This window comes from Oncorhynchus mykiss, chromosome 12 (genome assembly GCF_013265735.2).
Source record: "Oncorhynchus mykiss isolate Arlee chromosome 12, USDA_OmykA_1.1, whole genome shotgun sequence".
Lineage (NCBI taxonomy): Eukaryota > Metazoa > Chordata > Actinopteri > Salmoniformes > Salmonidae > Oncorhynchus > Oncorhynchus mykiss.
The window spans coordinates 59,909,044-59,929,974 of NC_048576.1; the positions used below are offsets into that span (position 1 = coordinate 59,909,044).

At 43.6% G+C, this 20,931-nt stretch overlaps 1 protein-coding gene across 3 annotated transcripts in view; it reads left to right on the forward strand.

The window, feature by feature from the left end:
- Positions 1–20,931, forward strand: part of cramp1 (cramped chromatin regulator homolog 1) — a 53,425-nt gene that overhangs the window by 25,991 nt on the left and 6,503 nt on the right. For all 3 annotated transcript variants that reach the window (XM_036937925.1, XM_036937926.1, XM_036937924.1), the window contains exons 10-19: positions 162–1,310; positions 1,784–1,958; positions 4,865–5,028; positions 8,580–8,654; positions 8,773–8,854; positions 9,154–9,264; positions 15,575–15,741; positions 15,959–16,151; positions 16,269–16,433; positions 20,478–20,623. In XM_036937925.1, coding sequence (XP_036793820.1) covers positions 162–1,310; positions 1,784–1,958; positions 4,865–5,028; positions 8,580–8,654; positions 8,773–8,854; positions 9,154–9,264; positions 15,575–15,741; positions 15,959–16,151; positions 16,269–16,433; positions 20,478–20,623 — 2,427 coding nt within the window. The remainder of the gene's footprint in view (positions 1–161; positions 1,311–1,783; positions 1,959–4,864; positions 5,029–8,579; positions 8,655–8,772; positions 8,855–9,153; positions 9,265–15,574; positions 15,742–15,958; positions 16,152–16,268; positions 16,434–20,477; positions 20,624–20,931) is intronic.

Below are 20,931 nucleotides of genomic sequence, written 5' to 3' on the forward strand. Positions count from 1 at the left end.
AAATTAGCACCAGACACAACATGCTGGTAAAAAAAAAAGTCTCAAATGAGCTGATCCATAGAACTTCAAGAGATAAACCGATAATATTTAGCCAAGTTGATGCTCAATTCTTGTTTTTGTTTGACATCTCTGCTGACCCTCCTTGACCGTACTGTGTTCAGCTGAAGAGCCTGCAGGAGCGCGAGGCGTTAGGGGGAACCCAGCAGCACAGTGGTAGCGGCAGCCCTGCTCTCCCCTGTAGAGAAGATGAGGACCTGTTCCTATACCCAGCTGAGACCAGCACCTTGACCCCCCTGCCCAGCGTAGCCCGTGTGGTTCACTCCAAGGCCTCCTGCACTGTCCACTGGCAGGAGAGTGGCAAGCCCCGGCCCGGCCCCAAGGAGTTGATCCCCACCGCCCAGATTCTGGGCATCCAGGGCGCCCCGCTCCTCCTCCCCCGGGGGGGCATGGCCAAACCTGGACGTGGCGGTGGGGATGCTCGGCGTGTTGGGGTTGAGACCCCCATATCCACACCTGAAGGAGGAACGTTGGGAGGGGGAGCAGGGCCAGAGCACAAGAATCTGAACCAGATAACATCTCCTATACCTCCACTTCCTCCTCCTTCGTCTTCGCTGCTGTTGTCTATGACTCAGATACAGGAGGGTGGTGTAGCCGCGGGGCAGGTGGAACAGGAGAAGGGGCTGGGGGAAGGACCAGGGGTAGGGGAGGCCTTGGGGGCCAAGGGAGGAGATGGGGACTCCATTTCTCAGGACCAGGGGGGTAGTTCTTGCTCTGCAACTGTTCCGTACAGGCTTGAAGAGCGGACCACAGGGGTAAATGGCAGTGACGGTGCCTCTCCAGAGAGGAACTCCCTCCCCCTGTTGGACCCCCTGGTTCCCACCACACCTCCACCGGCACTGCGACAGGTGGAGGACGTCCCTCCAGACCAGGGGCAGGGGAGCGCAGCAGCCCCAGGAAAGGAAGAGTCTGGTGGGGTTGGTGGTGGAGGAGGAAGCAGCACACCAACCCTGGTGTCCTGTGGTCGGTCGGCCCAGCGGATCTGTGATGAGGGCTGGAGCTCGCGAGGGTCAGACAGCAACGTGACTCTGGCAGAGCTGTACCTGATGCTGGGGAAACCTGGGAAACTGCAGCTGGAGTACGAGTGGCAGCCGGCTGCTGTTGCAATCCCGGAGATGGGGGACGAGGGGCTACAGGGACCAGGGCAGACATGCCCACAGCTACAGTCACCACGCCCCTTGCCCCCGCCCTCCACCCACCGCGTCCTGCGCTGTCTGCTCCGGCTGGTGTCATCAGAGGTCAATCCCAAACCTGTGAGTCAACACCGCCTAGTGATGCAAATTCTTCATAGCCACTGGCCACATTTGAATTCTCTACACTTCGTCCGAAGTGTGCACTCCTGCACTCTCCCTCATGGATTTAAAAGTAATCGACTGGAAAGGGAAAGGGGGATACCTAGTCAGTTGTACAACTGAAGGCATTCAACTGAAATGTGTCTTTCGCATTTAAACCAACCCCTCTGAATCAGAGAGGTGTGGGGGGCTGCCATAATCGACATTTAAGTCTTTGGTGTGAGGATTATGGTGCAAACGCCCTCTAGCCATGCTTACACCAAACATTTAAATGCATGAGGTGGAGGGATCGAGTGCACACTTCTGGAGAAGGGTAGAGAATCGGAATGCAGACACTTTGTAGGAGACTTTGTAAACAGATTATGGGATTTAATAGCCTTAAGTCATTTTGTTTTCTTCTAATGCCCTCTCCCCTCTCCTTTCCTCTCTTTCAGGCCCCAGAGCTGTGCTCCACAGCCACGTCTCCGGTAAAGCCATCCCAGGAGGAACAGTCCCTCACCCCCCCAGGCAAGGCCCCGGCTGTGGGGGTACGGAGCCCCAACTGTGGACGACCACAGCCCCTGGGGGTCCGAGCGACAAAGCTGATGTTACCAAACACTGGGTCCTCCGGTAGCTTACCACTCTTATCACATGCAAATGCATACACACACACACACTAGAGGTTGACCGATTATGATTTTTCAATACCGATTATTGGAGGACCAAAAAAGCCGATACCGATTAATCGGCCAATTTATTATTATTTATATACATGCATAAATACAGGGGGGCAAAAAAGTATTGTCAGCCACCAATTGTGCAAGTTCTCCCACTTAAAAAGATGAGGCCTCTAATTTTCATCATAGATACACTTCAACTATGACAGACAAAATGAGAAAAAAAATCCAGAAAATCACATTGTAGGATTATTTTTATGAATGTATTTGCAAATTATGGTGGAAAATAAGTATTTGGTCACCTACAAACAAGCAAGATTTCTGGCTCTCACAGACCTGTAATTTCTTTAAGAGGCTCCTCTTTCCTCCACTCGTTACCTGTATTAATGGCACCTGTTTGAACTTGTTATCAGTATAAAAGACACCTGTCCACAACCTCAAACAGTCACACTCCAAACTCCACTATGGCCAAGACCAAAGAGCTGTCAAAGGACACCAGAAACAAAATTGTAGACCTGCACCAGGCTGGGAAGACTGAATCTGCAATAGGAAAGCAGCTTGGTTTGAAGAAATCAACTGTGGGAGCAATTATTAGGAAATGGAAGACATACAAGACCACTGATAATCTCCCTCGATCTGGGGCTCCACGCAAGATCTCACCCCGTGGGGTCAAAATGATCACAAGAACGGTGAGCAAAAATCCCAGAACCACACGGACCTTGTGAATGACCTGCAGAGAGCTGGGACCAAAGGAACAAAGCCTACCATCAGTAACACACTACGCCGCCAGGGACTCAAATCCTGCAGTGCCAGACGTGTCCCCCTGCTTAAGCCAGTACATGTCCAGGCCCGTCTGAAGTTTGCTAGAGAGCATTTGGATGATCCAGAAGAAGATTGGGAGAATGTCATATGGTTAGATGATACCAAAATATTACTTTTTGGTAAAAACTCAACTTGTCGTGTTTGGAGGACAAAGATTGCGGAGTTGCATCCAAAGAACACCATACCTACTGTGAAGCATGGGGGTGAAAACATCATGCTTTGGGGCTGTTTTTCTGCAAAAGGACCAGGACGACTGATCCGTGTAAAGGAAAGAATGAATGGGGCCATGTATTGTGAGATTTTGAGTGAAAACCTCCATCCGCAAGGGCATTGAAGATGAACCGTGGCTGAGTCTTTCAGCATGACAATGATCCCAAACACACCACCCGGGCAACGAAGGAGTGGCTTTGTAAGCAGCATTTCAAGGTCCTGGATCTCAACCCCATAAATCTTTGGAGGGAGTTGAAAGTCCGTGTTGCCCAGCAACAGCCCCAAAACAGCATGGAGGAATGGGCCAAAATACCAGCAACAGTGTGTGAAAACCTTGTGAAAACTTACAGAAAACGTTTGACCTTTGTCATTGCCAACAAAGGGTATATAACAAAGTATTGAGATAAACCTTTGTTATTGACCAAATACTTATTTTCCACCATTTGCAAATAAATTCATTAAAAATCCTACAATGTAATTGTCTGGATTTTTTTCTCTCATTTTGTCTGTCATAGTTGAAGTGTACCTATGAACCAAATTACAGGCCTCATCTTTTTAAGTGGGAGAACATGCACAATTGGTGGCTGACTAAATACTTTTTTGCCCCAATATTTATATAATATTTGTATTTTTAAATTTGATTATTTGTTTGTAATAATGACAATTACAACAATACAGAATGAACACTTAATATAATAAGTGTAAAAAATATAATATAATACATCAATAATCAATTTAGCCTCAAATAAATAATGAAATGTGTTCAATTTGGTTTAAATAATGCAAAAACAAAGTGTTGGAGAAGAAAGTATAAGTGCAATATGTGCTATGTAAGAAAGCTAACGTTTCAGTTCCTTGCTCAGAACATATGAAAGCTGGTGGTTCCTTTTAACATGAGTCTTCAATATTCCCAGGTAAGAAGTTTTCTGTTGTAGTTATTATAGGACTATTTCCCTCTATACCATTTGTATTTCATTAACCTTTGACTATTGGATGTTCTTATAGGCACTTTAGTATTGCCAGTGTAACAGTATAGCTTCCGTCCCTCTCCTCGCTCCTCCCTGGGCTCGAAACAGGAACACAACGACAACTGCCACCCTCGAAGCAGCGTTACCCATGCAGAGCAAGGGGAACAGCCACTCCAAGGCTCAGAGCGAGTGACGTTTGAAACGCTATTAGCGCGCGCTAACTAACTAGCCATTTCACTTCGGTTACACCAGCCTCATCTCGGGAGTTGATAGGCTTGAAGTCATAAACAGCGCAATGCTTGATGCACAACAAAGAGCTGCTGACAAAACGCACGAAGGTTCTGTTTGAATGAATGTTTACGCGCCTGCTTCTACCTACGACTGCTCAGTCAGATACTTAGATACTTGTATGCTCAGTCAAAATATATGCAACGCAGGATACGCTAGGTAATATCTAGTAATGGATCCCCTGAGCTGACAAGGTGAAAATCTCGTTCTGCCCCTGAACGAGGCAGTTAACCTGACCGTTCCTAGGTCGTCATTGAAAATAAGAATGTGTTCTTAACTGACTTGCCTAGTTAAATAAAGGTGTAAAAAAAAAAAAAAACGGCCAAATCGGTGTCCAAAAGTACCGATTTGTTATGAAAACTTGAAATCGGCCATAATTAATCGGCCATTCCGATTAATCGGTCGACCTCTAACACACACAACCTACACTTATCGAATCTTCTCCAGTAACTCAAGTTTTAGGTCAGAGGACCAATTCTTGAAGTATTGTTTGTCTTTTACCTGTATCTTTGTATGACATCTCATGTACACCAATACTAATTAACTGTAACCTTTGCTTTGAACCCCTCAGGTCGTAACCTCCCGCGGTCTCTGCTGGTGTCTGCGGGGGACTCAGATGGTGGGGTGTTTGCCGTTCCCACCACCCTGCCCCCCAACAGCTCCCGACACTCCCGCATGTTCTCTCCCAACAAGGAGGCCGAGCTCGCCTTCCGACAACAGCTCGACTCAATCAACGTAAGGACGTTTTGCATACTCTCTCCATATTTTGTCTGTCTCAGAAAAATAAACTAGCTGGACTCTATCCATATTTCTTCATTCCTTCCAATATTTTTATTTTCCCTCTTCAGGGATGCAAACTTGTCACTTTTGTAGATTTTTTGATATACAGTGCATTCGGAAAGTATTCAGACCCCTTGACTTTTACCAAATTATGTTACAGCCTTATTCTAAAATGGAATACATTTACTTTTTAAAATCATCAATCTACACACAATACCCCATAATGACAAAGCAAAAACATGCTTTTGGAAATTCTTGCAAATGTATAAAAAAATAAATAAAAACAGAAATGCCTTATTCAGACCGTTTGCTATTTGAGCTCAGGTGTGTCCTGTTTCCATTGATGGTCCTTGATGTTTCGACAACTTGATTGGAGTCAACCTGTGGTAAATTAAATTGATTGGACATGATTTGGAAAGGCACACACCTGTCTATATAAGCTCCCATAGTTGACAGTGCATGTCAGAGCAAAAACCTAGTCATGAGGTTGAAGGAGTTGTCTGTAGAGCACCGAGACAGAATTGTGGGGAAGGGTACTAAAAAATGTCTGCTGCATTGAAAGTCCCCAAGACTGGTGCGAAAGTTCACTTTCCAACAGGACAATGACCCTAAGCACACAGCCAAGACAACGTAGGAGTGGCTTCGGGACAAGTTTCTGAATGTCCTTCAGTGGCCCAGCCAGTGCCTGGACTTGAGCCTGATCGAACATCTCTGGAGAGACCTAAAAATACCTATGCAGCGATGCTCCCCATCCAACCCGACAGAGCCTCATGGTCATGCAACAATAAATGTGATCCTTAAGTGACGGGGCAGGGCTAGGTCTGTGTAGAACGCAGCATGTGGAGAGGGATGACGCAAGAAGCAGTGTAAACTATGAAATGGATGTTACACACAGCATAACACATTTAACACACTAAACATCCAAATACCGTTATAGAAGGTAAAGTTAAAAACCCAAACCGATCCGTGCATCAATACTGGAATATAGTAAAATACCGCCCAGCCCTAAGAGAGACATCTGGCTATCTCATCCAATTGGTTTTGAGGAGAGGATGCGAGGAGTGTGCAACAGATTCTCCCACTGTTATTCCAATATCACGTTGTGAGCAGCCAACTGCATCCCCTAACCAGCCATTAGCTTACTCAGCTGCTTCTCTCTATCCGTTCTTTCGGCACACCGCCATCAGTTTTCAAATGTTATTTACTGTGATGACGAGCTGGGGCTAGCAAACTGATGGGATTTATGTTACATTTGTTCAATCATTGGAGCAGCTCGCTGCATAAGTGAAGTGCATACGTACAGTCAGGTCCATAACTATTTGGACAGTGACACAATTTCCATCATTTTGGCTCTGTGCACCCCTAAAATGGATTTGAAAGGAAACAATCAAGATTGTGCTTTAAGTGTAGACTTTCATCTTTAATTTAAGGTTTTGTAAAAAGAAAAAAGTATCAGAATTACAACCATTTTTTTTTACGTAGCCCACCAATTAAAGGGGCTCAGAAGTAATTGGACAAATAACATGATCATGCATTTAAATTGTGTGTATTAATACTTGGTTGTAACTCCTTTGCAGTCAATGACTGCCTGAGGTCTGGAACCCATAGACATCACCAGATGCTGGGGTTCTACCCTGGTGATGCTTTGCCAGGCCTTTCCTGCAGCTGTCTTCAGTTCCTGCTTGTTCTTGCGGTGTTTTACCTTCAAGTGAAATGCATGCTCAATTGGTTTCAGGTCAGGTGAATGACTTAGCCATTGCAGAACATTCCACTTCCTTGCCTTAAAATGGTATTGGGTTGCTTTCGTAGTATGCTTCAGGTCATTGTCCATCTGCACTGTGAAGTGCGTCCAATGAGTTTTGATGCATTTGGCTGAATCTGAGCAGATAATATAGCCCTAAACACTTCAGAATTCATCCTGCTGCTTTTGCCAGCAGTCACATCATCAATAAATACAAGGTAGCCAGTTCCATTGGCAACCATACATGCACACGTCATAACACTACCACCACCATGTTTCATAGATCAGGTGTTTTTTGTTTTGTTTTTTTATCTTGGCAAACTCTGATCTGGTCTTTTTTTTGAGGCATAGCAATGGTTTACATCTTGTGGTAAACCCTCTATTTACTCTGGTGAAGTCTTGGTTGTTGACTTTGACACAGATACGCCTACCTTCTAGAGGGTGTTCTTGATCTGGCCACCTGTGAATTGTTTTTTCTTCACCAGGGAAATAATTATTCTGTCATCCACTACAGTTGTTTTCCGTGGCCTTCCTGGACTTTTAGTGTTCCTAAGCTCACCAGTGTTTTCTTTTAAAGAATGTACCAAATAGTTTTCGCCACACCTAATGAGTTTTGTGGTCGTTTTTTTTTTTTTTTTTGCCTAATGATGGCTTGTTTCACTGGCAGTGCATGCTCTTTGGACTTCTCAATGCATGCTCTTTGGACATATCTCAATATTAACAGCAACAGATTCTAAATGCAAATGCCACACTTGAAATCAACTCTAGACCTGTTATCTGCTTCCTTGTAAATTAACTGAGGGAATAACACACACCTGGCCATGGAACAGCTGAGCAGCCAATTGTCCAATTACTTTTGGTCCCTTAAAAAGGGGATGACCACATATAAAAAGTGCTGTAATTCCTACACCATTCACCCGATTTGGATGTAAATATCGTCAAAGTAAAGCTGTAAGTCTGCACTTTAAGCTCATATTAAAAATGTAATTTCAACTCATGCTGTGGTAGACAGCTAAAATAATATGTCTTCAACAGTTAATGCCACAAGTTTCTAGGCCAAACCCTTTTCTACAGTGAATTGGTGCACGTTACATTTTATAAACCATGTTGCAGGCCCTTTTTAAACTACTTGTGGGCCGCAAGTGTTTGGTTTGATAACAAATTACCTTGTTTAGTAATGTTACCTGGCTAGTTAGATATCAACATGGTACCTTGGCTATGCACATGTTTGGATGGTACAGGAAAAATGTGAAAGGGATAGATAGCCTACTCAAAGAGATGCTTCAAAGGTAGGATGCATATGCCTAATCAATGTAATTCTAAGCTAAATCTGAATCATATCTGTTTTTCTTCAGGTGTTCCTTAAATTATTTTTGGTGCCTAACTGTTGGGAGGTGTGTGTGTGTGGTGTGATTGTGAGAGTGTAGGCTGTGTGTGTAAAGTTGTAAGCTAAAGATGATTTCATTTAGGCCAAACCTGAGTGTAACCCTTACTGCCACAATGAAACTGCAGATCATTATACATGTTATATTCCTTCCTACATTCCTCCTGCCTAATCACAGGTAGGCCTTTTGGATATGTGCCTTTCAGCTATTTTCGACAGTCATGATTCTACTCTGTGTCGTGATACTTGGTTTGGTATCCTATCGTTAGTAAATGTTGGTGTTACGACAACCTCATTCTGAAAAAGGCCCGTTTTTCTTGCAGTTTAGTTGTTTTTTAACCTTTTTGGGGCCTCATCAATTTGCATCACTGCCTCTTACAGATGCAGTCAGACATTTTCCTGCCGAAACAAAGGAAAAACCGAAGCCGGCCACTTAGAAAGCCCCTCGTGGTCCAGGTAAGTCTTTCATCTTAGTCCATTGTTTGGTGCACCTATTGAATTGACAGTTATTCTTAGGACAGCTTGAAATCTGAACAGAATGTTTTAATGTGAAATTGTTGTTTTTGTTCCTCAGAGAACTCTGCTCCCCCGCACCACTGGAGACACTCCTCAACACGTCTGCTCCTTCTCCATCCTATCCAACTCATCTGCCACAGGTATGCCACCTGTCAACATAACCCATACACCTAGTTTAAAAATGATAAATTAATTCGAAAACATGCTTTACTTACCTAATCACAGGAAGGAAGTAGGAATTTTTGAAGTATCGGAGAAACATTTTATTTTTTTTGTAATTATGCTGCAGGAATAAAAAGCACTGGGGAGCAGTAATATTTTGTGTTCAGGCCCAAAAATGTTTTATCCAACTATCTGAACAGGGCTAGAAGTACTCAACCACACTCACCTCCCATAGTTTGGACTTGACTGACTTTTTTCTTCTTACTGTTCCCCCCAGGAACAGGCTCCTTCCGGCCAATCCAGCCCCGTCTCTCTCCCTCCACCCGTCCCCTCCTCCCCAGAACTCCGCCTATTACCTCTGGCCCTGGGATGTCCAGTCAGCTCTCCAGTACGTACCGCTTCTCTCTACCTGTTCAGGGCCTGAAACTAACTTTTTGGTCCATCAGCCACTGTGGCAGGTAGATTTAAAAAATCTACCAGCTACTCAGATTTCTTTCTAAAATTACACAGAAATTATAAAATAAAACCGATAAGCATGCTTTGATGTTTCTAAAACAAATGTATTACTATTAAATAGCCAAGACACACGAGGACAAAGTCTCATTTGAGTAGACTTTAGACCTACCTTGATGCCTGTGCGCAGCTGTGCTGCTGCGCTATACATGATTCGTAGTTCTTTAACTTTGTGCGATTCATTTACCAGCTAAGTAACAAAACGGCAGAAATACCTTGAAACCAGCTACTGCAGCATTTACACTATTTATATATGTATTTATATATATTTAAATATATACATTTATATACAGTGCATTGCGAAAGTATTCGGCCCCCTTGAACTTTGCGACCTTTTGCCACATTTCAGGCTTCAAACATAAAGATATAAAACTGTATTTTTTTGTGAAGAATCAACAACAAGTGGGACACAATCATGAAGTGGAATGCCATTTATTGGATATTTCAAACTTTTTTAACAAATCAAAAACTGAAAAATTGGGCGTGCAAAATTATTCAGCCCCTTTACTTTCAGTGCAGCAAACTCTCTCCAGAAGTTCAGTGAGGATCTCTGAATGATCCAATGTTGACCTAAATGAGTAATGATGATAAATACAATCCACCTGTGTGTAATCAAGTCTCCGTATAAATGCACCTGCACTGTGATAGTCTCAGAGGTCCGTTAAAAGCGCAGAGAGCATCATGAAGAACAAGGAACACACCAGGCAGGTCCGAGATACTGTTGTGAAGAAGTTTAAAGCCGGATTTGGATACAAAAAGATTTCCCAAGCTTTAAACATCCCAAGGAGCACTGTGCAAGCGATAATATTGAAATGGAAGGAGTATCAGACCACTGCAAATCTACCAAGACCTGGCCGTCCCTCTAAACTTTCAGCTCATACAAGGAGAAGACTGATCAGAGATGCAGCCAAGAGGCCCATGATCACCCTGGATGAACTGCAGAGATCTACAGCTGAGGTGGGAGACTCTGTCCATAGGACAACAATCAGTCGTATATTGCACAAATCTGGCCTTTATGGAAGAGTGGCAAGAAAGCCATTTCTTAAAGATATCCATAAAAAGTGTTGTTTAAAGTTTGCCACAAGCCACCTGGGAGACACACCAAACATGTGGAAGAAGGTGCTCTGGTCAGATGAAACCAAAATTGAACTTTTTGGCAACAATGCAAAACGTTATGTTTGGCGTAAAAGCAACACAGCTGAACACACCATCCCCACTGTCAAACATGGTGGTGGCAGCATCATGGTTTGGGCCTGCTTTTCTTCAGCAGGGACAGGGAAGATGGTTAAAATTGATGGGAAGATGGATGGAGCCAAATACAGGACTATTCTGGAAGAACCTGATGGAGTCTGCAAAAGACCTGAGACTGGGACGGAGATTTGTCTTCCAACAAGACAATGATCCAAAACATAAAGCAAAATCTACAATGGAATGGTTCAAAAATAAACATATCCAGGTGTTAGAATGGCCAAGTCAAAGTCCAGACCTGAATCCAATCAAGAATCTTTGGAAAGAACTGAAAACTGCTGTTCACAAATGCTCTCCATCCAACCTCACTGAGCTCGAGCTGTTTTGCAAGGAGGAATGGGAGAGAATTTCAGTCTCTCGATGTGCAAAACTGATAGAGACATACCCTAAGCGACTTACAGCTGTAATCGCAGCAAAAGGTGGCGCTACAAAGTATTAACTTAAGGGGGCTGAATAATTTTGCACGCCCAATTTTTCAGTTTTTGGTTTGTTAAAAAAGTTTGAAATATCCAATAAATGTCGTTCCACTTCATGATTGTGTCCTACTTGTTGATTCTTCACAAAAAAAAAAACAGTTTTATATCTTTATGTTTGAAGCCTGAAATGTGGCAAAAGGTCGCAAAGTTCAAGGGGGCCGAATACTTTCGCAATGCACTGTATATACACACACTAGAGGTTGACCGATTATGATTTTTCAGCGCCGATACCGATTATTGGAGGACCGAAAAAGCCGATACCGATTAATCGGCCAATTAAAATTATATATATATTATTTATTTGTAATAATGACAATTAAAACAATACTGAATTAACACTTATTTGAACTTAATATAATACATCAATAAAATCAATTTAGCCTCAAGTAAACAAAGTGTTGGAGAATAATGTAAAAGTGCAATATGTGCTATGTAAGAAAGCTAACGTTTCAGTTCCTTGCTCGCAACACAGGACACGCTAGATAATATCTAGTAATGCTCAGTCAGATTATATGCAACACAGGACACGCTAGATAATATCTAGTAATATCATCAACCATGTGTAGTTAACTAGTGATTATGATTGGGGCGGCAGGGTAGCCTAGTGGTTAGAGCGTTGGACTAGTAACCGAGCTGACAAGGTGTTTACTTGAGGCTAAATTGATTTTATTGATGCATTATAAACCCCGAGCTGACAAGGTACAAATCTGTCGTTCTGCCCCTGAACAGGCAGTTAACCCACTGTTCCTAGGCCGTCATTGAAAATAATAATTTGTTCTTAATTCACTTGCCTAGTTAAATATTATTATTTTTTTTTTAAAGATAAGTGTAATGCTAGCTAGCAACTTACCTTGGCTTACTGCATTTGCGTAACAGGCAGTCTCCTTATGGAGTGCAATGAGAGAGAGGCAGGTCGTTATTGCGTTGGACTAGTTAACTGCAAGGTTGCAAGATTGGATCCCCGAGCTGACTGTGAAAATCTGTCTTTCTGCCCCTGTACGAGGCAGTTAACCTACCGTTCCTAGGCCGTCATTGAAAATAAGAATGTGTTCTTAACTGACTTGCCTAGTTAAATAAAGATTAAATAAAGGTGTAAAAAAAAAAATCGGCAAATCAGCGCCCAAAAGTACCGATTTCCAATTGTTATGAAAACTTGAAATCGGCCCTAATTAATCGGCCATTCCGATTAATCGGTCGACCTCTAATATATACACGTATTATATTTTTATATATGACGTGTGCATGCATGCATACATACATACATACATACATACATACATACATACAGTGTGTATACATTTATTTCAGCTTTTATTTCTTTCATCACATTCCCAGTGGGTCAGAAGTTTACATGCACTCAATTAGTATTTGGTAGCATTGCCTTTCAATTGTTTAATTGGGGTCAAACGTTTCGGGTAGCCTTCCACGAGCGTCCCACAATAAGTTGGGTGAATTTTGTCCCATTCCTCCTCGACAGTGCTGGCCTGTGCTGACTTCAACCCCATCGAACACCTTTGGGATAATTTGGACTGATTTGACTGTGAGCCAGGCCTTATCGCCCAACATCAGTTCCCAACCTTGTGGTGAAATCCTGCATGGAGCCTTCACTGTGCGCTGTCACTTTAAGAGCACATCAGCAGTAAGGAAGGAGGAAATAAAGACAGCTCTTCCGGCTCTCTGGGTGTGATCTCTTGGTTGGCGCTGCAGTTTGATTGTGTGTGCAATGCTGCAGAAGTCTTGTTTATTTTCAGCTCGTTTAGTTTGTAAAGTGTTTAACTTCTTACGGCTGAAATCCCGCTAACGGGATTGATATGACAACAGCCAGTGAAAGTGCAGGGCGCCAAATTCAAAACAGAAATCTCATAATTAAAATTCCTCAAACATACACATATTTTACACCATTTTAAAGATAAACTTAATCCCACCACAGTGTCAATTTCAAAAAGGCTTTACGACGAAAGCACACCAAACGATTGTTAGGTCTGCACCTAGTCACAGAAAAACCCAGCCATTTTTCCAGCCAAAGAGAGGAGTCACAAAAAGCAGAAATAGAGAGAAAATCAATCACTAACCTTTGATCTTCATCAGATGACACTCATAGGACTTCATGTTACACAATACATGTGTGTTTTGTTCGATAAAGTGCATATTTATATCCAAAAATCTACGTTTGGTAATGTTTTGTTTCCAAAACATCCGGTGATTTTGCAGAGAGCCACATCAATTTACTGAAATACTCATAATAAACATTGATAAAAGATACAAGTGTTATAGATCCACTATAATTATAGATTCACTTCTCCTTAATGCAACCGCTGTGTCAGATTTCAAAAAAGCTTTACGGAAAAAGCACACCATGCAATAATCTGGGTACGGCGCTCAGACACAAAAACAAGCCATACAGATACCCACCATGTTGTGGAGTCAACAGAAGTCAGAAATATCATTATAAATATTCACTTACCTTTGATCTTCATCAGAATGCACTCCCAGGAATCCCAGTTCCACAATAAATGTTTGATTTGTTCGATGAAGTCCATAATTTATGTCCAAATACCTCCTTTTTGTTTGTGCGTTTAGTACACAAATCCGAACTCGGGAGGTGTGGTCAAGTCCAGGGGAAAGTTCAGACGAGAAGTCATATTACAGTTCGTAGAAACATGTCAAACGATATAGAATCAATCTTTAGGATGTTTTTATCATAAATCTTCAATGTTCCTTTGTCTTTAGAAATGCAATGGAACGCAGCTACCTCTGATGGGAGCACGCCTGACTGAGCTCATGGCCTTCTGGCAGACCCCTTACTCAATCAGCTCTTATTCTCTCCTCCTTCACAGTAGAAGTCTGAAACAAGGTTCTAAATACTGTTGTATACTGTAGTGGAAGCCTTAGGAAGTGCAATTGGACAAAATGTACAGTATCTTGGCTAGGCAAAGAGTTGAAAAACTACAAACCTCAGATTTCCCAATTCCTGGTTGAATTTTTTTCTCCGGTTTTTGCCTGCCATATGAGTTCTGTTTTACTCACAGACATCATTCAAACTGTTTTAGAAACTTCAGAGTGTTTTCTATCCAAATCTACTAATAATATGCATATCTTAGCTTCTGGGCCTGAGTAGCAGGCAGTTTACTCTGGGCACCTTATTCATCCAAGCTACTCAATACTGCCCCCCAGCCATAAGAAGTTAACTCAATCATCGGTGTGACCGCTCTAGGTCGTGGTTGTTATCGTTTGAGACCGCACTGGTTATGGATCGCATAGATTAGTAGCAACATTGTTGCTAAGCTTTGACATACAAACCATCAGACGGACAGACAGTTCAACTGCAAGCCTGAAGTCAACAGCTAAGATCTCTCCTGCTCCCTCTTTCTCTTACCTCTATTGTTCCATTGCTTTACACTGCAGCAGACTTTCTATTTTTCCCATGCGCTTCCTGTTGATGTTCATTGTCGGACTATTATTGCCATGCCAGAAGTATTTGGGTTGACGTTTTAGTTAAAGGGGAGGTTGCTTGCAAGTCTGTGTATTGTTATTTGAACTGTATTGAAGTGGTGTGGTACTAATGATATGTGGCCGAGAAGATTTTGGACATTTTAAGGCCTTTGTTTTGTAAATGAACACACCCACATTCATAGCCTCTGCACTCATCCATTGGGAAGTAATAGAGATTATTGCAAATCCTCAAATGTTGATGACTGGGTTCTTTCTTGTAAATTGTTTCTATGACGTTGCCGTTCAATTGCTCTGCCATTTATTTTTATTATTATGTGTCTTAGCCAGTGAAGAGTAAAGATATCTGCAAACAGGCTACACTCTAGGCAGTCTCTTCTGTTGATGTGTATGGGTCTGGCAGTGTTACTTTCTCGATCCTACTCTTTTCCTTTCAGGAGGATTAATACCCGCCTGGTGCCCGAACAAAATCATTATCTTTACACGTCTCTTACAATACCGCTACAACCTCACAAATGCTCTTGTGGAAGAAAGTCCCCTCAGCAATGTTCCAATATCTAGTGGAAAGCCTTCCCTGAAGAGTGGAGGTTGTTATAGTCGCAAAGGGGGGACCAACTCCATATTAATGCCCATAAATTAGGAATGATATGTTTGACGAGCAGGTGTTCACATGCTTTGGTCATGTAGAGTATATTGCAATAAATGTGATCATACTTGGTTATTTCATTAACAAATGCGAGAGAAATTCTCGCACTGTGGAGCCCTGTCCACCCACTAACATGGCTGGTGAAATAGACCTCTTACCCGCCAATGCCAAAATCTACTCTAATTTGGCAGGTGGTGGGTGTTCGGTTTAGGCTCTGGTCATGTTTTATTTTTCTCTTGTTTTTCACCTTTTTAGTCCATCTTCTATTTTAAGGCCCATCTAGGCCAGGCCCACTGATGCTGGAAATTAGCGCCCTCAGACTCTTGACAATTTAACGGGTGATGATTCTATGTTTTTCCATCCAGGTGCCATTGACCTGGCAGCCAAGTCAGCAGGCATCATCCCAGGCAGCCCCTGTCGAGAGCTGGAGGCCCCCAGTCCAGACGGAAGGCCCATCTCAACCTCTCACCCTGGAGTGGTGTATGCTGGTCCTGGTCCTCCCCAGCCACAGCTCCTCCAGCAGGCCTCTGAGGTGAGTGGAACGCTGAAAGAAGGGAAAGAGAGATGGTCATATGGAGAGATCTAAAAGACAATGTACCCTATCTCTACCTGGGTCGTGTTCAAAAGGCCGGACACTGTTTTGAACAAGGGAGGTGCTACAGGAACTTGTCCAATAAGAGCACAGATTTTCGTATATTTTTACACATTAATTCTAACCCTGTATCTTTCTTTCCCTAACCCTCCACCAGGTTTCGCTGCAGAACGGCCTCCCCCCTCCGTCTCCAGGAGTAGCAGGTGACTCGCTCCTCTCCCCGCCCAGCGTGGCTTCTCTGCTGGACATCTCTCTCCCGGGACCCCCAGAGGAAGCGATGGCTCCTGGAGGGCCACAAACACACATCAGTGACTCAATCATTGAGCTGGCCATCAACTCGGCACACTACGGTAAGTGAAGGGGGCGTTGTCAGAGGTGCGTGTGCTTCTAAAATAAGATTTTGTACTGTTTTTGTAGTGTAGCCTGATCTGTATACATCGCTCTCTCGTGCTGTCGCTCTCTCTCAGGTGATGAGGCATCCCTCTCTCCTGCCAAGCTGAATGGTAGTGAGTGCTCTAAGCTCCTACCCTGTACCTCAGTCAGCCCCTCCAGAGGCTGGATCCCTTCCCCCAGCCACGACCCTCAGTGGTACCCCAACGACTCCACTGACTCTTCATTTGGCTGCCTGCTTTGTAAGACGGACACACATACTTTTATATGTACAGTGGGGCAAAAAAGTATTTAGTCAGCCACCAATTGTGCAAGTTCTCCCACTTAAAAATAGGTACACTTCAACTATGACAGACAAAATGAGGGGAAAAAATCCAGAAAATCACATTTTAGGATTTTTTTATGAATTTATTTGCAAATTATGGTGGAAAATAAGTATTTGATTTCTGGCTCTCACAGACCAGTAACTTCTTCTTTAAGAGGCTCTTCTGTCCTCCACTCGTTACCTGTATTAATGGCACCTGTTTGAACTTGTTATCAGTATAAAAGACACCTGTCCACAACTTCAAACAGTCACACTCCGAACTCCACTATGGCCAAGACCAAAGAGCTGTCAAAGGACACCAGAAACAAAATTGTAGACCTGCACCAGGCTGGGAAGACTGAATCTGCAATAGGTAAGCAGCTTGGTTTGAAGAAATAGCAATTATTAGGAAATGGAAGACATACAAGACCACTGATAATCTCCCTTGATCTGGGGCTCCATGCAAGATCTCACCCCGTGGGGTCAAAATGATCACAAGAACCACACGGGGGGACCTAGTGAATGACCTGCAGAGAGCTGGGACCAAAGTAACAAAGCCTACCATCAGTAACACACTACGCCACCAGGGACTCAAATCCTGCAGTGCCAGACGTGTCCCTCTGCTTAAGCCAGTACATGTCCAGGCCCGTATGAAGTTTGCTAGAGAGCATTTGGATGATCCAGAAGAAGATTGGGAGAATGTCAGATGAAACCAAAATATAACTTTTTGGTAAAAACTCAACTCGCTGTGTTTGGAGGACAAAGAATGCTGAGTGGCATCCAAAGAACACCATACCTACTGTGAAGCATGGGGGTGGAAACATGCTTTGGGGCTGTTTTTCTGCAAAGGGACCAGGACGACTGAGCCGTGTAAAGGAAAGAATGAATGGGGCCATGTATCGTGAGATTTTGAGTGAAAACCTTCTTCCATCAGCAAGGGCATTGAAGATGAAACGTGGCTGGGTCTTTTAGCATGACAATGATCCCAAACACACTGCCCGGGCAATGAAGGTGTGGCTTCGTAAGAAGCATTTCAAGGTCTTGGAGTGGCCTAGCCAGTCTCCAGATCTCAACCCCATAGAAAATCTTTGGAGGGAGTTGAAAGTCTGTGTTGCCCAGCAACAGCCCCAAAACATCACTGCTCTAGAGGAGATCTGCATGGAGGAATGGGCCAAAATACCAGCAACAGTGTGTGAAAACCTTGTGAAGACTAACAGAAAACGTTTGACCTCTGTCATTGCCAACAAAGGGTATATAACAAAGTATTGAGAAACTTTTGTTATTGACCAAATACTTATTTTCCACCATCATTTGCAAAAAAAATTCATTAAAAATCCTACAATGTGATTTTCAGGATTTTTTTTCTTATTTTGTCTGTCATAGTTGAAGTGTACCTATGATGATAAATTACAGGCCTCATCTTTTTAAGTGGGAGAACCTAAACAATTGGTGGCTGACAATGTTTTTTTGCCCCACTGTATGTATGTGTATGTATGTATATGTACAGTTGTGTTTATTTATATGAATGTACAGTTGAAGTCAGAAGTTTACATACTGTTGGAGGTTGGTCAATTTCTTGATAACAAACTATAGTTTTGGCAAGTCGGTTAGGACATCTGCTTGGTGCATGACACAAGTAATTTTCCCAACAATTGTTTAGAGACAGATAATTTCACTTATAATTCACTGTATCACAATTCCAGTGGGTTAGAAGTTTACATATACTAAAAAACAGCTTGAAAATTACAGAAAATTATGTCATGGCTTTAGAAGCTTCTGATAGGCTAATTGACATCATTTGAGTCAATTGGAGGTGTACCTGTGGATGTATTTCAAGGCCTACCTTCATGCCTCTGCTTGACATCATGGGAAAATCAAAAGAAATCAGTCAAGACCTCAGAAAAACAATTGTAGACCTCCACAAGTCTGGTTAATCTTTGGGAGCAATTTCCAGACTCCTGAAGGTACCTTGTTCATCTGTACAAACAACAATACGCAAGTATAAACACCATGGGATCACTCAGCCATCATACCGCTCAGGAAGGAGACACGTTCCGTCTCCTAGAGATTAATGTACTTTGGTGCGAAAAGTGCAAATCAATCGCAGAACAGCAAAGGACCTAGTGTTGTTGGACCATTTCAGTTTGTCCATGATGTGTACGCCGAGGAACTTAACTTTCCACCTTCTCCACTACTGTCCCGTCAATATGGATAGGGGGGTGCTCCCTCTGCTGTTTCCTGAAGTCCACGATCATCTCCTTTGTTTTGTTGAGTGTGAGGTTGTTTTCCTGACGCCACACTCCAAGGGCCATCACCCCTCCCTGTAGGCCGTCTCGTTGTTGTTGGTAATCAAGCCTACCACTAGTGTCGTCTGCACACTTGATGATTGAGTTGGAGGTGTGCATGGCCACGCAGTCATGAGTGAACAGGGAGTACAGGAGCGGGCTGAGAACGCACCCTTTTGGGGGGTCTGCAGTGTTGAGGATCAGCGGGGTGTAGATGTTGTTTCCTACCCTCACCACCTGGGGGTGGCCCGTCAAAGTCCAGGACCCAGTTGCACAGGGCGGGTTGAGACCCAGGGTGTCAAGTATAATGACAAGTTTGGAGGGCACTAAATGCTGAGCTGTAGTCGATGAACAGCATTCTTACATAGGTATTCCTCTTGTCCAGATGGGTTCGGGCAGTGTGATTACGTCGTCTGGACCTATTGGGGCATTAAGTAAATTGGAGTGGGTCTAGAGTGTCAGGTAGGGTGGAGGTGATATGATCCTTGACTAGTTTCTCAAAGCACTTGGGACCAGGAACAATGGTGGCCCTCTTGAAGCATGTGGGACCAGCAGACTGGGATATGGATTGATTGAATATGTCCGTAAACACACCAGCCAGCTGGTCTGTGCATGCTCTGTGGACACGGCTAGGGATGCCGTCTGGGCTGGTTTCCCTGCGAGGGTTAACACGTTTTAAATGTTTTACTCATGTTGGCTCTGGTGAAGGAGAGTACGCAGGTTTTGGTTATGGGCCGTGTCGGTGGCACTGTATTGTCCTCAAAGCGAGCAAAGAAGTTTAGTTTGTTTGGGAGCAAGACATTGGGGTCCGCGACAGGGGCTGGTTTTCGTTTTGTAGTCCGTGATTGACTGTAGACCTTGCCACATTCCTCTCGTGTCTGAGCCGTTGAATTGCGACTACTTTGTCTCTATACTGACGCTTAGCTTGTTTGATTGCCTTGCAGAGGGAATAGCTACACTGTTTGTATTCGGTCATGTTTCCGGTCATCTTGCCCTGATTTAAAAGCAGTGGATCGCTCTTTCAATTTTGTGCGAATGCTGCCATCAATCCACGGTTTCCGGTTGGGGAAGGTTTTAATAGTTGCTGTTGGTACAACATCACCGATGCACTTGCTAGTAAACTCAATCACCGAATCAGTGTATACATCGTTGTTCGACGCTATCCGGAACATACCCCAGTCCACATGATCGAAACGTGGAATCAGATTGGTCGGCCCAGCGTTGAACAGACCTGAGCATGGGCGTTTCCTGTTTTAGTTTCTGTCTATAGGCTTGGAGCAACAAAATGGAGTCGTGGTCAGATTTGCCGAAAGGAGGGCGGCTGATGGCTTTGTATGTGTCGCAGAAGTTGGTAACAATCAATGATCCAGAATTTTCCCAGTCCGGGTCGCGCATTCAGTATGCTGATAAAATTTAGGGAGTCTTGTTTTCAGATTAAACTTGTTAAAATCCCCAGCTACAATAAACGCAGCCCCAGGATATGTGGTTTCCAGTCTTCATAGAGTCCAATGTTCTTTCTGGGCCGTCGAGGTGTCTGCTTGGGGGGGGGGTGTATGTATAAACTTTCAACTTCAACTGCATGAATCCAGACACATGTACAGTATATACGCACACGCAGCCATTATCACCAGTCTCTGGCAATGATGATTTTCTATTGAACTGAACCTGATGAACCCCCCCCCCCCCCCCCCCAACAGCGAGCCTGGTGTCCCCTGATAAGGGCAGACGAAGCTCCCTGACTCCCTCTGGCCCCTCCAGTGGAACAGCCCTCCTCGGACCCAGATTTCTGGACTGCAACTCCCATGATTCCTTTCAGTCCCGCGGCCTGCCAGACGTAGCGGAGGTAAGACCACCCCTGTAGGAAGCATATTACTACATCCCTCCCTTGCACGATTTTTTGTCACATGCGCCAAATACAACAGGTGTAGATCTTATTGTGAAATGCTTACTTACAAGCCCTTAACCAACACTAGTTTTAAGAAAAATATTTACTAAATAAACTAAAGTAAAAAAATAAAAGAACAACAATAAAATAACAAGAATGAGGCTTTATACAAGGGGTACCAAGTCAACGTGAGGGGGTACAGGTTAGTCGAAGACACACCTACTCAGGACACACCTCATTCCAGGGTTTTTCTTTATTTTTACTAT